Below are 15307 nucleotides of genomic sequence, written 5' to 3' on the forward strand. Positions count from 1 at the left end.
CCATAAGTTTCTACAGTACACGATAAAATAAATATCTAAGTAGATATAAAACATTAGTAATGTATACATATAAATAATATAATAATTTACAATTTACAAACTTTCTGGATTGCAATACGTTCATTCAAGAAATTATGAAGTCGTTCTCTTCATGTAACTCTTACACGTGCCAAGTACATCAAAATAGAGCCATTAGTATTCGTAATATAACCTTTTTGTTTCTGTATTTCAATAATTGGGTATTTAGATTTGGGTATTTGTAGAAGTACTATTTATTTGTGTAACCATGGTAAAGTTTTATAAAATCGTCTATAAATAAACCTAACAATCAAAATATACTTACCAATTTTTAGGTGGGGACGGTGGGTAGTGGTAAATCTTCGTTGCTGCAAATGTTACTTGGTGAACTTCCAATTAAAAGTGGTAAATTAGAGGTGTCAGGAGACCTGTCCTACGCTTCACAAGAACCTTGGTTATTTGTATCCAGTGTAAGAGAAAATATATTGTTTGGAAAACCTTACATTAAAAACAGGTAAGCTTTTTATTAATACTCAGCAACGTTTTTATATTCATTACAATCTGGTCACAGTTCATATCCACCAATTAGACAATGGCGGATCTGTGTAAAAACGAATACTTTTGGATGTGAGAAAAGGCATTCTAATTTTTGCAGAAAAAGTTGTGTGACAACTTTAATAATATTAATTAACTTATCCTTCTCCTTAACTAGCTAGGGACTTAATAATTCATACTATAGGATATTTGAACAATAAGCTGGAGTAAATTCTTAGAATACTAATCTCTAAACCTCGAAATACATGTGCATATCTTCTAACTAAAACGTAATCTTAAAAGAAAAGTTTGCGTTAAATTTATTTGGAATATTTAGAACAAAGAAATTAATCCAATCCAATACTGGTTTAAAATAAAAAGATACACATAAAAAGAATCAAAATTCTATTAATTGTGAAACATACAGGTAATATAAAAAAAAATAAAATACAATAAATTTTACTGAAACGTAAAATACATACACAAAAACTGTAAGTTTTTATACATTCCTATCATTAATTAATAATATTCTTAATACTAATAATATTGGAAATAAGAATGGAAATTATATTAGCAATAAAAAAATTAATAAATAAAAAATAAACAATGAAGTCGACGGTAATTAGTTCAAATGTAAAATAAACTTCTGAGCTACAGTTTAAAGTTAAGCTTCCTCATATTTTGTTTCAGACTAAGTATTATCCGATCCGGGATGAATTATTATAGGTTCTATACTGCTACCTATTATATGATCAAGCTCCCACATATTTTTCTCAATAGCCATAACGTGATTAACACATTTTTGCCAATGTTCAGTCGTTACTTCGGATATTGATTTATGAAAAAGATTAGTAACATCTGACAATTTAAAAGTTGTATTATTTTGAGCAACGTTACCTTTAACTTTTTTTTTACTAAATTTTTTTTCGGTAACTAAATTTTACGATAGTCCATGTGACGTGGAAAAATTTCTATCTCAATAGTCAACTTTACTTTACTTAATCAGTAGAACCCATTTGTACCTTTCGGTGTTGGGCCGTTTACAATACAATTTATTAAATTACAATATTTGACAGTCTTCTGAGGTGTCCTAGCTCTTAACGAACTTTCTCCATTCCTTCCTATTGGATGCCGTCTGTGTTGCGTCCTGCCAAGTCTTACCCTTACTCTGCAGTATCTGCGAGATGTCACTGTTCCATTCTTTAATGGGTCTTCCTCTTCTGTTCTTCCCTATTGGTTTGGCGTCCCACACTCTTTTTACTTGTCTATTATTGTCCATCCGGGTTAGATGTCCGAACCATGCCAATTTTTTCTCTTTGATTGACTCGAGTATCGGTTTTATTTTGAGTCTTTCTCTTATTTCTTCATTTCTGATTCTATCAGTTCTTTTTACTCCTATCGTTCTTATGAGGTATTTCATCTCTGTTGCCTAAATTCTGCTCTGATGTCTTTTGTTTAATATCCAATTTTCTGCTCCATATATCACTGTAGGTCTATATATTGTTTTGTATATTGTCATCTTGGTCTTTGTTGATATTTCTTTGTTATTAAGAAATCCTCTATTTAGTGCTTGGAATAGTTTTCCTGTGTTTTCCATTTTGTTGTTAAGATCATCCTCAATGTCTCCTTTGTTGTTGATTACTGTTCCTAAGTATTTGTATGAATTTGTCTGTATTATTTTTTGTTGGTCTATCATTACTTCTATTTGATCTTCCGTCTCTTGTTTCCTTGATATTTTCATTATTCGAGTCTTCTCTTTGTTTACGTTTAAGTTGTATTTGCTTGCTTCTAGGTTCCATTTCTCTAAGTTGTATTTCAGTTTTTCTGCAGTTTCCGCAATTAATACTATGTCGTCTGCAAATATACACATCTCGGCATTTATCATTTGCATTTTGTTCCAACCGATGCAGTATTTCTTGAATGTTTTCTTACATTCTTTCACTATCGCATCTATTACATTTATGAATAGTACTGGGCTGAGACTTCCCCCTTGTCTAACTCCTTGGGTTGTTTCAAATGGTTCTGACTGTATATTTAACATTCTTACTGTATTTGTTGTTTTCATGTATATACTCTTTGTTGCTTCTATCAGTTTTTCACTTGCTTGTTTCTTCTTTAGGCTTTCCCATATATCTTTTCTTTTGACTGAGTCGAATGCTTTTTCCATGTCTATAAAGCTCAGATGTATTTCTTTATTTTTCTTTAAGGCTTTTTCTATTACTTGTTGCATGGTGAATATATGGTCTTGTGTGTTGTGTCCTTTCCTGAATCCACTTTGTACATCCTCTAATTTATGTTCTATTTCTTTTCTAATTTTCTTTTCTATCATGGTTTCGTATACTTTTGCTGCTACACACAGTAGTGATATACCTCTATAGTTCCTACAGTCTCTTGTGTTTCCTTTTTTGTATATAGGTATAATTACTGCATTTTTCCATTCTCTGGGTATTACTTTTCTCTTCCATATTAGGTTATATATGTATAACAATTTTTCTTTTGCTTTTACTCCTATATATTTTATCATTTCTGGTGCTACTTCATCGCTTCCTGGTGCTTTTCCAATCTTTATCTTTCTTATTGCTTCTTCCAGTTCTTCTTTTTCTATAGTTTCTGGATTTTCCGTGTTTCTCATGGATACTCTCCTGTTGTGGCTTTCCTTCTCCATTGTATTCGCTTTATTTCCATTCAGTATCAGCTGAAAATGTTCCCTCCATCTTTCCATTATTGTCTTATCGTCGTTTATTATTGTTCCTTCCTTGTTCATTATTTGTTTCAGTTTCGTTTCTTTGTTGCTTCTTAGGTTTTTCAGTATTCTGTAAAATAATTTTACGTTTTCTTGACTGTTTTCTTCCATTTTTTTCCCGATTTTTTCCCAACTTTTCTTTTTCTTTTTCTTAACTATCTCTTTAACTTTTGTTCTTTGTCTCTTATAATTTTCATATTTTTGTTGTGTTTTGTCTTGGATGTATTCTTTCCATAATTTCTTCTCTTCTTTTATTTCTCTTTTCACTTCATCGTTCCACCAAGATGTTCGTTTCCCTCTGTTGTTATTTCTTGTGGTTCCACATATTAATTTAGCTGTTTTTATCATCGCATTTTTATATTTTCCCCATTCTTCTTCTATTGTTTCTGTTATTTCATGTTCATTGTCCATTTCTTTCTCTAGTCTTTCTGAGTATCTTATTCTCGTTGTTTCTTCCCTTAGTTTATAAATTTTTATTATTTCTTTGTGTTTTCTGTTTATGTTCTTATTTTTTTTTATTTCTTTTCTTTTGCCTTTGAATGTCGTTTCTAGTAGATAGTGGTCACTACCAATTTCATAACTCCTTTTTACCCTTACGTCTCTTATCCAGTTCTTCTCTGTTTTTTGCACTATAGTATAGTCTATAATTGATTGTTCGTCTCTTCATTTGACTTCTCTTGTAATCTTGTGTATCCTTTTATGTTGGAAGTGTGTGTTCATAATCACCAGGTTATTGTCTAGACAGAATTCGAGTAGTAATTTTCCATTTTTGTTTAGTTTGTCCTCCCCATAAGGTCCGATGACATTGTTCCATTTTTCTGTTTCTTTCCCCACTCTGCTGTTCATGTCTCCTGTGATAACAATTTTCTCTGTACAATCATTTATCACTTCTTGTAATTTGTCCCAGAATTCATTCTTTTCGTTTTTTGTTGCGTCTTCATCTGGTCCATAACATATGATTAGGTTTGTATTGGTTTCCTTGGTATCCATATCTATGTCTACTCTTAGTATACGTTCGTTGTAATATATCCAATGTTTTATTTTGTTGATACTCTCCTTCTTTATCATGCACGCTACTCCTGCGTGAGCTCCCTTCGTTTCTTTCACTCCACTGTATATTAGTAACATTCCGTTTTCTAATATTATTGATCCTTTTTCTTTTTTCTTTGTCTCTGTTATAGCTACTATTTCAATGTTCTTATCTCTAATTTCTTCCCCCAGTTCTATTTCCTTCCCATTTATACCTCTCACATTCCATGATGCCATTTTCCAAATTGTTTTGTTCTTTTCTGTGTTTAAGTTGTACTTCAATTTGTTTTTACTTCCGTTTGTGTTATTATCTTTAGATCTGCTCATGTCCCTGTTATGTGCCTGTTTTGTTTCTCGGTCCGTCATTGTGTATTCTTCAGCTAGTTTTTTGATCCAGTTGGTTCTGTATTGTATGTTATTTTTTCTATCCGGCTTGTTTTTTGATTCCATTTCCACTTAATGCCTTCTATAATTATGAAACCATATCTAATTTTTGTCCTTTTCCCATTAGTCTTTTTATCTGCTGCTATCTTCCTAAGATTTCTTTGTATCTCTATCTCTTTTAATGTTAGGTCACATTCTATATATACTCTATGTTGCTTATAGTTTATTAGTTTACCCTTGGCTTTCAGTATTTTCATTTTATCTTCGAATTTTTTACATTCGATAACACACATTGTTTCATTTATCTTTTGTAACCTATTTATTTCTGATTTTACTCCCATTTTTGTTTCTATGAAGTTCTCCAGTTGCTCTACTTCTATTGTGTCTATTGGTAAGCCTCTCATTATTAGGTTATTTTTCTTCTTTTCTTTCTGACATGCTTCCAAGGCTATTTCTATTTTATCTATTTTTTGTTTCATGGTTGTCATTTCTTTCTTTAGATTTTCATTTTTTCTTATTATTTCTTCCATTTGCAATTTGTATTTACTAGTTTCCTTCCTAATTTCTTTTAGTTCCTCAATCATATTACCCATTGTATTTTTATCTCTTCCAGATCCCTGTTTTTCTTTTTATTATCGCTTGCTATTTCTCTCATTAGTTCCGTCATTTCGTTCTGGCTGCTGGTTTCATTCGTTGTTGGTTTCGACCTGTCTGGCGTTCGGCTCACTTTTCTGCTCCTGCTAAATATGTCTATCGCCTCTTTGCTTTTTCTTTTACCATCTTCATCTACCTTACCATCCGCCATCTTTCTTCTTATTCAAATAATTAAAGTATTTATAAATATAAATATTATAAGTAACGGTTACGGATCTCGACAAGCGCCGCGCCTACCTCTACAGTTAAATTTTAGCAATTATTCTCGATCCTAACCAGTTTCGACTTCTACCACTTGTAAATACAAAAATACAATCAATATCAAAACAGCAAATAAATTCAGCCTTTATAATTCTGTATAGTTTTACCGAAACCTGAATAACAGACCTATTGTTTTTGTTGATAATTATTATTGTCTATCGTTCTTAATCACCCGTCCAGCGCAAAAAGCTCAACTCGTTTCGACCACTCAGAAGTTTCACTTTTATCCGTAGGGCAATTAAAACTAACTATTAATTTAATACAGTTCAAAATCAGATAACTGATTATTTACTTACATAAAGGTCCTTTTTAAATACACTTTACATTAATTTGCATGCACTCGAAACCACCCAAAATTGGAATTTAATTTCGGAGCGACACTACACACGTCCAAATAGTCTGACCGCCAAAACCTCTCTTCCTCAATAGTCAAACCAAACGTAAAATAAGCTAAAATATTGACGTTGTACGAAAAGCACACGTACTAAAGTATGCTTCACAATTTAGTTTTTTTTCTGAGAATTTACTCCAGCTTATTCTTCAAATAAACTATTTAATGTTGTAAATTCTTAATTATCACTAATAATATCAGTTTTGTGTGACACTTAATTTGTTTTTTTATGAAAAATAAATATATGTATTAAGCATAAATAATTACAATTTAAATGGGAATAAGCCACAATTAAAATTTAAAGTAGGTTTATTGACATTTCAATTTCCACTTCGGAAATCGTTCTCAAAATAGAAATATTATTAAATTTATTTATGTTTGTATTTTGAGAACTAAAAGCTAAAAACCTTAGGAGGCCGGCCGATCTGAAAAGTGGAAAAGCTGAAAAGAACATTTTTTTGGGGGTACCGAAGTACCATTTTTTGTTTTTGTATATTTTTTTTGTATTTTTATGTTTTATCTTTGCAAACCAAAATTCCTTACTAAAAAATAGTTATTAATCCGCCTGTCTTTCACAGAAGAAAACTTATTTATAATTGTATAATTGTGTCGTAAAATTGTTTATTGTTAGACAAACTGGAAAGAAAATCCTTCTCAATTGAAAGTAAAGACAAAGCTGTCAGTCGATTTTGCGACATAGCATTTCTTAAATAGTTTTTAATTCTTTTAAACAAGAAAAATTACGTTGAACGGAAACCTTCGATAATCCTTCATATCTATGGATAATATTTGAAAATTTGACAAGGGCCGGCCCATTACAATAATTTCTAATCTTTCTTGATTTTGGCGTTTCGATCAGTTTGATCGGTTTCGATCAAACTGTAGATTATATCGTTTAAAATATTTATTTTGTATTAGATACTTAAATTTACCTATTTAGTCACTTAACTTTTCACAAACAAATTTAAATTGTCCTACCTATTTATAAAATACTTAACCTCCTAATAATTGAACAGTTGAACAGGGTAGGCGGCGCCTATCTTGCCTACCCCAACGTGCCGCTCTTGCTTTATACTAAACATAACTCAAAAGGTATTGACAACATACAAACGCATATATACCTATATATATATATATATATATATATATATATATATATATATATATATATATATATATATATATATATATATATATATACATATATATACAAAAGATGTAACTATTATGATGAATGTCACTTATAACAAAGATGTTATGAAACAGGTAAACTTATTATCTGCAGAGAGGTACTCCTCCTCTGTAAAGATCTGTACTATTCTTTCCTCTATAGTTAAAAGTTAAATGTCACAAGACCAAAACAAATACACTCCTTCTAAATTTAGTACACATTTCTGATTCCAGATACGAAGAAGTCGTTCAAGTATGTGCTCTAGAAACTGACTTCCAGCAATTTCCTTTCGGCGACAAAACCATTGTAGAAGAACGAGGGGTTTCTCTGAGTGGTGGTCAAAGAGCAAGATTAAACTTAGCAAGGGCTGTGTACACTAGCGCTGATATTTACCTACTAGACGATCCTTTGTCTGCGGTTGATACTCGTGTTGGTAAACACCTTTTTGAAAAATGTATTAAAGGATTTTTGGGCAGTAAAACCAGGATTTTAGTGACACATCAGTTGCAGTTTTTAAAAGACGCTGATGTTATTATTGTTTTTGAAAAGGTAAGTTAGTTAAACCAGACAGCATCTGGTTAAATATATCTAAAAATAGTATAGATTTTTTTTATATTATTATTTGACGATAGATAAAACAAAAATTTTGATATGCCAGTGTCTTGATCAAAAAGTTCTTTGGTAAATAAATTTATCTTCGTTACTCCACCATAATAGAATAACTAAAACAAAGCCTGCATTTCTACATTGTTTGTGTCTTTGGGATAGAAAGTATATTTTTAGTGTTACTACTACCAAGTTTTTTTTAGTGAGGTAGAAACTTTCAAAATTTTGACCTTATTTTGGCTTGCAAGCTGCGTCTGTGCTAACGGCATATCATCTTCGAAATCATCGTCCGATTTGTTAGATACCAACTATAGAGTATCTTGCGACTGAGCAGAAATTATTGTATGAATGAATTTGTTTGTTTATCACCATAGAGAACCACCAGAGATCACCATTTAGATATCTCTTCCTGCTCTAAGTGTTCACCTAAAATTTGGTATAATAATATCTGCTTCGTCAGTCTCGTCATGAGAACCATCGGAATCAGAATCATAAAGTATATGATGTATTTCAGCAAGGTCATCGGAATTTGTCAGGTCAAAACACTTTTTGTGAGAAGCCATTTCTTGCGTGTTCTAAAAAAAAAGATATATGTAAAAATAACATGGTGTACGAGATTATAATGACAATAATTTCAATAGTGTAGCAAAAAACTAAACTTACCTGTCAGAACAAAAATTATTCTGCTACACTGAGATACACATATACCTTGGACCTCAAATATCTCAACGAATAAAAATGCTCAGCGCCTTACTAATATCACACCCAAACTGACGTCACGAAGAATGAAACTAATGAGGCGAACATGACAACTGCTCCCACTACTGCAGATTGGTATACCTTTCAAACAAGATTGGGGTACAAGCGTACTACCAAGTAGCATTACAGGGTTAAAAAATATATAAATACAATTAGCTAAATATAAGGTAGACATAGATCTTCTTCTTCAACCTTAAGTAATCCATTTTTGGACATAGGCCTCCCCCAAATCAATCCAGTATTTTCTATTTTGTGCCACTTGCTTCCAGTTCTGTCATCCGATCTTCTTAATGTAATCAGCCCATCTCATTTGTGGTCTTCCTCGGATTCTCTTTTTTAACCATGGTCTCCATTGTTGTATTTCGTGGTTCCATCTTTTATCCTTCAGTAGGGCATTGTGTCCTGCGAAGCTCCATTTTAATTTGGCAGCATGTTCTTCTGTGTCTTTTACTTTGGTTTTGCTTCTTATCCATTTGTTTGTTTTTATGTCTATAAGTCTCACCCCGAGCATTGATCTTTTCATCGCTTTTTGTGCCTTTACTATTTTCTCCATATTAGACTTGGTGAGTGTCCACGTCTGTGAACCATACTTGAGTATAGGGAGGATACACTGATCTTAAGTAATGGTTTTCAAATATTGTTCTATTTTAGTGCTTTTTAAAATTCAACCCAGTTTTCCAAATCCTGCCCACGCTAACCTTATTCTTCTGGTAATTTCGGCAGTTTGATTTTCTTTGTTAACGTTCATTATCTGTCCCAGGTAGATGTATTCGCTTACTGTTTCTAAATTTATGTCGCTCAACGTTATTTCTCTAATGTTCGGTGTATTTGTCATTATTTTTGTTTTTTCCAAGATCATCTTAAGACCTACTTTTTCCGAAGCTTGAAATAATTGCGTTATCATGGTCTGTAGTTCTTAGAAATTTCTAGCGAATATGTCATCAGCCTATCTCAAATAACTCAGTTTTCTTCCATTAACATTTATTCCTTTATCCCCAGTTAATGTCTTTGAACACGTCTTCCAGTCCAAGTGTGAATAGCTTTGGTGAGATAATATCTCCCTGGCGAACTTCTCTGTTGATTGGTATAGCTTTGGTTTTCGCATCTATTTGTATTTTTATTGTAGCTTTCTTGTAAATATTATGTATAAGCATTTTGTATCGGGAGTCTATCCTGCAGTTGTTCATAGCTCTATCTATTGCCAAAGTTCTATGGAGTCGAATGCCTTTTCATTATCAACGCAGCCAATGTATAAATTGATATGATTTTCATTGGCTTTCTCTATTAGCGTTCTGACTGTAAGAAGATGATCCGCTGTACTGTAACCCTTTCGGAGTCCTGCCTGCTCTACCGGTTGATAGCTATCGAGCTTCGACGTTAACCTGTTAGTTATTACTCTCATAAGATAAGATATGAGAGGTAGACATAGATAACTACGGTACGCCGTAGAAAAAATATTTTAAACAAGAAATGTAGCTGAGATAGTATTTAAGAAAAATGTTTATTAGTACTTTTTGTGTAGAGTGACCCTTTCTCTCAGAAACAACGCTTGAAGTGACCGGCGATTTTCAATGTCAGTAATGCGCGCGAAATTAATTTTAAATAAAATTTGTATCAACTCGACGCCGCGACGGTAACAATTATATTATATCTTTTGATCAGAATAACCTACCGACAAAAATAAAAATGCGTTTTGAAGGTAAAGAATGAGATTTTGTATGTAATATTTGCATTTTGTCGTACATGAAGGCTGTTAAAGAAATAGACGTTGCTCGATATATGTCATCTATTACGATTTTCATTAATGTAATATAATGTATTACTTACATTAAACGGTCACTATGGAATTTTCATTATTTGAACCTTATTTTCAAAACCTATAGCATGAAACTTGAAATTTGAGTCTAGCAACAAATATAAACACTCTTACACGTGTTTCTGGGTCTATCCGTCATCAGAGAGACTTGTAAGAAGACTGAAACAATCAAAACTCGACTAACGCAACGAATTCAATCCAAACGCAACCGTCTGTATATATTTATTTATTTTGTTTATCGTTCTTACTGGACGAAATGAATACAAAAAGGATGGTGATTTATATGAGTGAATTGTTGATGCATAGTGGAATATAAATATTCCCAGCATCGCTCTGAATGGCTTGATTATTCTTGGGTATACAGTTTACTTTAATTGCTATGGGCAGTTACTTTATCTTCCCTTATTTAAAATATGCCTAAAAAACGCTGAATTTTAAACTTACAGATTACAAACGATCTACAAGGTTTAAAAGTCCTTCTTTTTAATTGCATAAGTACATTTTTTAAAAATTTTACAACTTCTGCTATACATTCTATCTAATGCCGTCTTCGTGGAAGTATTTTTCGTGAGGTGAGATTGGAATTTATTTAAGAAATTGATTTCGCGCGCTTAACTCACAGTTAAAATTCGCTTCAAGAGTTCTTTCTAAGAGAACGGTTCATTCTGTACAAAAACTTCTAATTAACATCTTTGTTCAAAATTATCTCAGCTACGTTTCTTGTTTAAAATTGTTTTTCTATGGCGTTCAGTTTCTTGGTAAATGAATTTTTTCCGTTTTCCTCCTTACGAGGGTGGCTTTTAAGGGGAGTCTTTTAAGTCTAGGAGTAAGAGTAGTAAACTTTTTTTCATTTTTTTGGGTTCTCAAAATTGACATTCTCGGCAAAATTCAGCTTGTTTGTAGAGTCTTAGAGGTTAGATTTCTGACGACTGTACTATTAGGCCAGGGAAATAAGCAAAAAAAGTACCCTGTTTTTGACACTCGGCCGTCCAGACAAACGAGAGTTGTTTTGAGTAGTATAGACCTCTGTAACAAAAACCTATGTTTCCTGCAGTCGATTTTTTGGACTTAATTAGTTATTAACAAATTAAGGTCCAAAAACGGAAAATTTTTGCTTTTTTCGTCTATCGGCAAAAAATGAAGCATTTTAAACAAATCTTACAAAAGAAGAAACTTTTAAGTCATATAAAAACCTTCAAAATGGCGTTTTCTAAATGTTTCTATCCTTATTTGTTGCTTAGGAAATTGCAAAATAGGTCAAAAATTTCGGTTTTTTATAAATATCAATAACTTTTTTGAAAATAAACATATAACATTAATATTTCATGAAATGCTGTGTCTTTGAGCGCTTAAAATATTGTTAAAATTTCAAAGTGATCGGTCAAATAGTTTAAAAGTTATTTTATTTGTTTATCCCAAATTAATTTTTTTTTGCAACAATATAAGTCAGAAAATTATATAGTTTTAGTAATTGTAATGATAGTTTCTGGAAGAAAAAAACTTGTTCTATTATTAACATTAAAAAAAAAATAAGAAAATTAATTTTAAATATTGTAAAATAATTTTGCAAAACATGTCGATTTTTTGCTTATAAATAATTAGAATAACTTTTTAACCATTTAACCAAAAATTTGTCCTTAAATAATTTGGGACAAAGTTAGTCTCTTTTTTTATTTAATTCATAGCAGCTTTGTTTATAACAATTAAGATATCTTAGTAGATCTGTTATTGTAAAAATTACAAAAAAAAGTTATTGACAAAAATTGTAGGCAGCTTTAAACTCCACATTTTAAAATTAGTTACAATCTTACAGGGTGTTCCATAAGATAGTGGCAGACCAAACTTATGTTTTTTTAAATGGAACACCCTGTATTTTATTTTAAATTTAAAATCTACTTCAGTTGCACATCACAACAATGTAAAGTTTTTTTATGTTATACCAGGTATTTAAAAGTTTTAACCAATATTATCTGAAAATCGTATCAAGTTTAACTCCCTGTATAATTAAAAAGAAATATAGGAACATTGATCTATTGCAACCATAGTTTTTAAATAGTTGTTAAAAATTATAAAACATATTCGTTTTTATAATATTCGTTAAATCAAATACAGGGTAAGTCAAAATGCAAGTACATTATTTTCTTGGTAATTTTAAATAGAACATCCTGTATTTTATCATTATCAAAAAGTACTAATATCGTACTTCAAATTTTATAAAGTACCTAAAGTTATCAGTTTTCTAGATATTTTTATTTTTCCATCAAAGTACTAATTTGGTAGATATTTTAACGTTTACCAATAATTATTGTGAGTTGGCCATAATTGATTTGTCAGAAACTGACAGTTTGATATTATTGTTTATTTTAAAAAATAACCGACGGAAAATTAAAAAAAAATTACAATATATAGAAAAATAAAAAATAACAGTAATTTTAACTTATCTTACTTAAGTAAGGTGTTGAAAATGATCTCCCAAAACATCTATGCATACTTGAAAGGGGTCATTGAAAGAGTTGCATACATACTAAGCATTTGTAAAGAAATATTTTGAAATGCAATTCGGATTCTATTTTTCATATCATCCGTTCTTGTTGGAAGTATTTTATATACTTCGTTCTTAACGTAACCCCAAAAAAAGAGTCCGTTTTATTGAATTCTGGTGACCTTGGGGCCACCTTACCAGTGCGGTTAAATCGATTTTTCAATTTTTCAAATGTATCTTGTCTAGGTTGCCGACTATCTGGAAACCGTTCTTGATAAGTTCTAGCTGATAGTAATGAATTTTTATTGCATTCCCCCAATATCCAGATCATATCTACCATTTCATCAGTAGTAAAATTCATTATTTCTAATTTAAATCGAATTAATTACTGAATTACTAAATAATAATTGTTGCTAACTTACGGTGTACCCCAATACTGAATTAATAAACAATAATGTCAAACTGTCAGTTTCTGACAAATCAATCATGGCCAACTCAAAATAATGATTGGTAAACGTTAAAATATCTACCAAATTAATACTTTGATAGAAAAATAAAAATATCTAGAAAACTAATAACTTTAGGTACAGGGAGTACTTTATAAAATTTGAAGTACGATATTAGTACTTCTCGATAGAGATATAAAATACAGGGTGTTCTATTTAAAATTACCAAGAAAATAATGTACTTGCATTTTGACTTACCCTGTATTTAATTTATTGAATATTATAAAAACGAATATGTTTTAAAATTTTTAACATTTATTAAAAAACTACGGTTGCAATAGATCAATGTTACTATACTCCTTTTTAATTATACAGGAAGTTAAACTTAATACGATTTTCAGGTAATATAGGTTATAACTTTTTAAATCCCCGGTATAACATAATAAAACTTTACATTGCTGTGATGTGGAAATAAAGCAAATTTCAAATTTAAAATAAAATACAGAGTTTTCCGTTTAAAAAAACAAAAGTTTGGTCTGCCACTATCTTATGGAACACCCTGTAAGATTGTAACTAATTTTAAAATTTGGAGTTTAAAGCTGCCTACAATTTTTGTTAATACCTTTTTTTTGTAATTTTTACTATAACAGATCTACTGAGCTTCCTTGCACTAATCAATCACCCTGTATATATATATATATATATATATATATATATATATATATATATGTATATATATATATATATATATATATATATATACATATACATTAACATATATTTTAAAATAGATGACTTTAAAATGATATTGCCAATATTACTGAGTTGCATTCTTGGGACGACTTTATTGTAGGATAGTTCATTCGATAACATGAAATTAACTCTTAACTTAAAAAGAATAATAATAAAATAATAAAGAATAGCCATTAGAAAAATTATTTTAATTAATATTTCCAAAGCAATACTATTTTTAGAAACAATTGAATACGACAATTTGTTGTTTTCATAAAATCTATTATAAATAAATTATTTACAATTTTATTAAAGAGGTATAAATTAATTATAAATATTTATGTTTTTAAATTAAAATTATCTCAAATATTACAATAAAAATAAGGAAAAAAAAAATTGAAGCAAATTAGATAGTTCATTTAACAATTTATTTATTGAAATAATGCATATTCGTAATGTACACAAACAGTACATACAAATTAAAAAAAAGGAACGTCGAAATCCATAAATAAGAACCAGAGACACAGCTAACAGCTCCTTCCCCTCCCTTCGGCTCCCATGAGTATCGAAGCCAGCCGATTTTAAGGACCACATTTTGAAGCTTTGTGGACGATTTTATTGAAGGGCAATCTTTTTAGGATTTGGTACGTTAAAACTATAAAGTATGATCTTTTAACTAACTTTGTCGCAAATTATTTTAGGACAAAAAAGTTATTAACATTTATAAAAAACCGAAATTTTTTACTTATTTTGCAACTTTCCAAGCAACAAATGAGGATAGAAACATTTAGAAAACGGCATTTTGAAGGTTTTTATATGACTTATAAGTTTCTTTTCTTCTATAATTTGTTTAAAATGCTTCACTTTTTGCTGATGGAAGAAAAAAGCAAAAATTTTCCGTACTTTGACCTTAATTTGTTAATAACTAATTAAGTCCAAAAAAATCGACTGCAGGAAACATATATAGGGTTTTGTTACAGGGGTCCATACTACTCAAAACAACTGTCGTTTGCCTGGCCGGACGAGTGTCATGAAAAAATGCTTATTTCCCTGGGCTATATAAGGATGTCGAGGATTTATGATTTATGATGATTCCAATTTTTTTATAGCCACATTTTAGCAGCTAATTTCTTATATTGAATGGAGTTTTATATATATATTTCTTTATCTATTTTATTTCAATATAAATTTGTATCGCAAGGTTGTATTCATTAAAAGCATATGTATTTCCCAGCAGTATAACAGCCACCATTATGATAAATTGAAACACTGGCCAAGACA

The 15307-nt window shown here is 30.5% G+C and overlaps 1 protein-coding gene across 2 annotated transcripts in view; it reads left to right on the forward strand.

Moving 5' to 3' along the window:
• LOC140436809 (ATP-binding cassette sub-family C member 4-like) overlaps positions 1-15307 on the forward strand; it is a 127261-nt gene that overhangs the window by 63056 nt on the left and 48898 nt on the right. For both annotated transcript variants that reach the window (XM_072525927.1, XM_072525926.1), the window contains exons 8-9: positions 354-532; positions 7419-7734. In XM_072525927.1, coding sequence (XP_072382028.1) covers positions 354-532; positions 7419-7734 — 495 coding nt within the window. The remainder of the gene's footprint in view (positions 1-353; positions 533-7418; positions 7735-15307) is intronic.

Source organism: Diabrotica undecimpunctata, chromosome 3 (assembly GCF_040954645.1).
Source record: "Diabrotica undecimpunctata isolate CICGRU chromosome 3, icDiaUnde3, whole genome shotgun sequence".
Taxonomy (NCBI): Eukaryota; Metazoa; Arthropoda; class Insecta; order Coleoptera; family Chrysomelidae; genus Diabrotica; species Diabrotica undecimpunctata.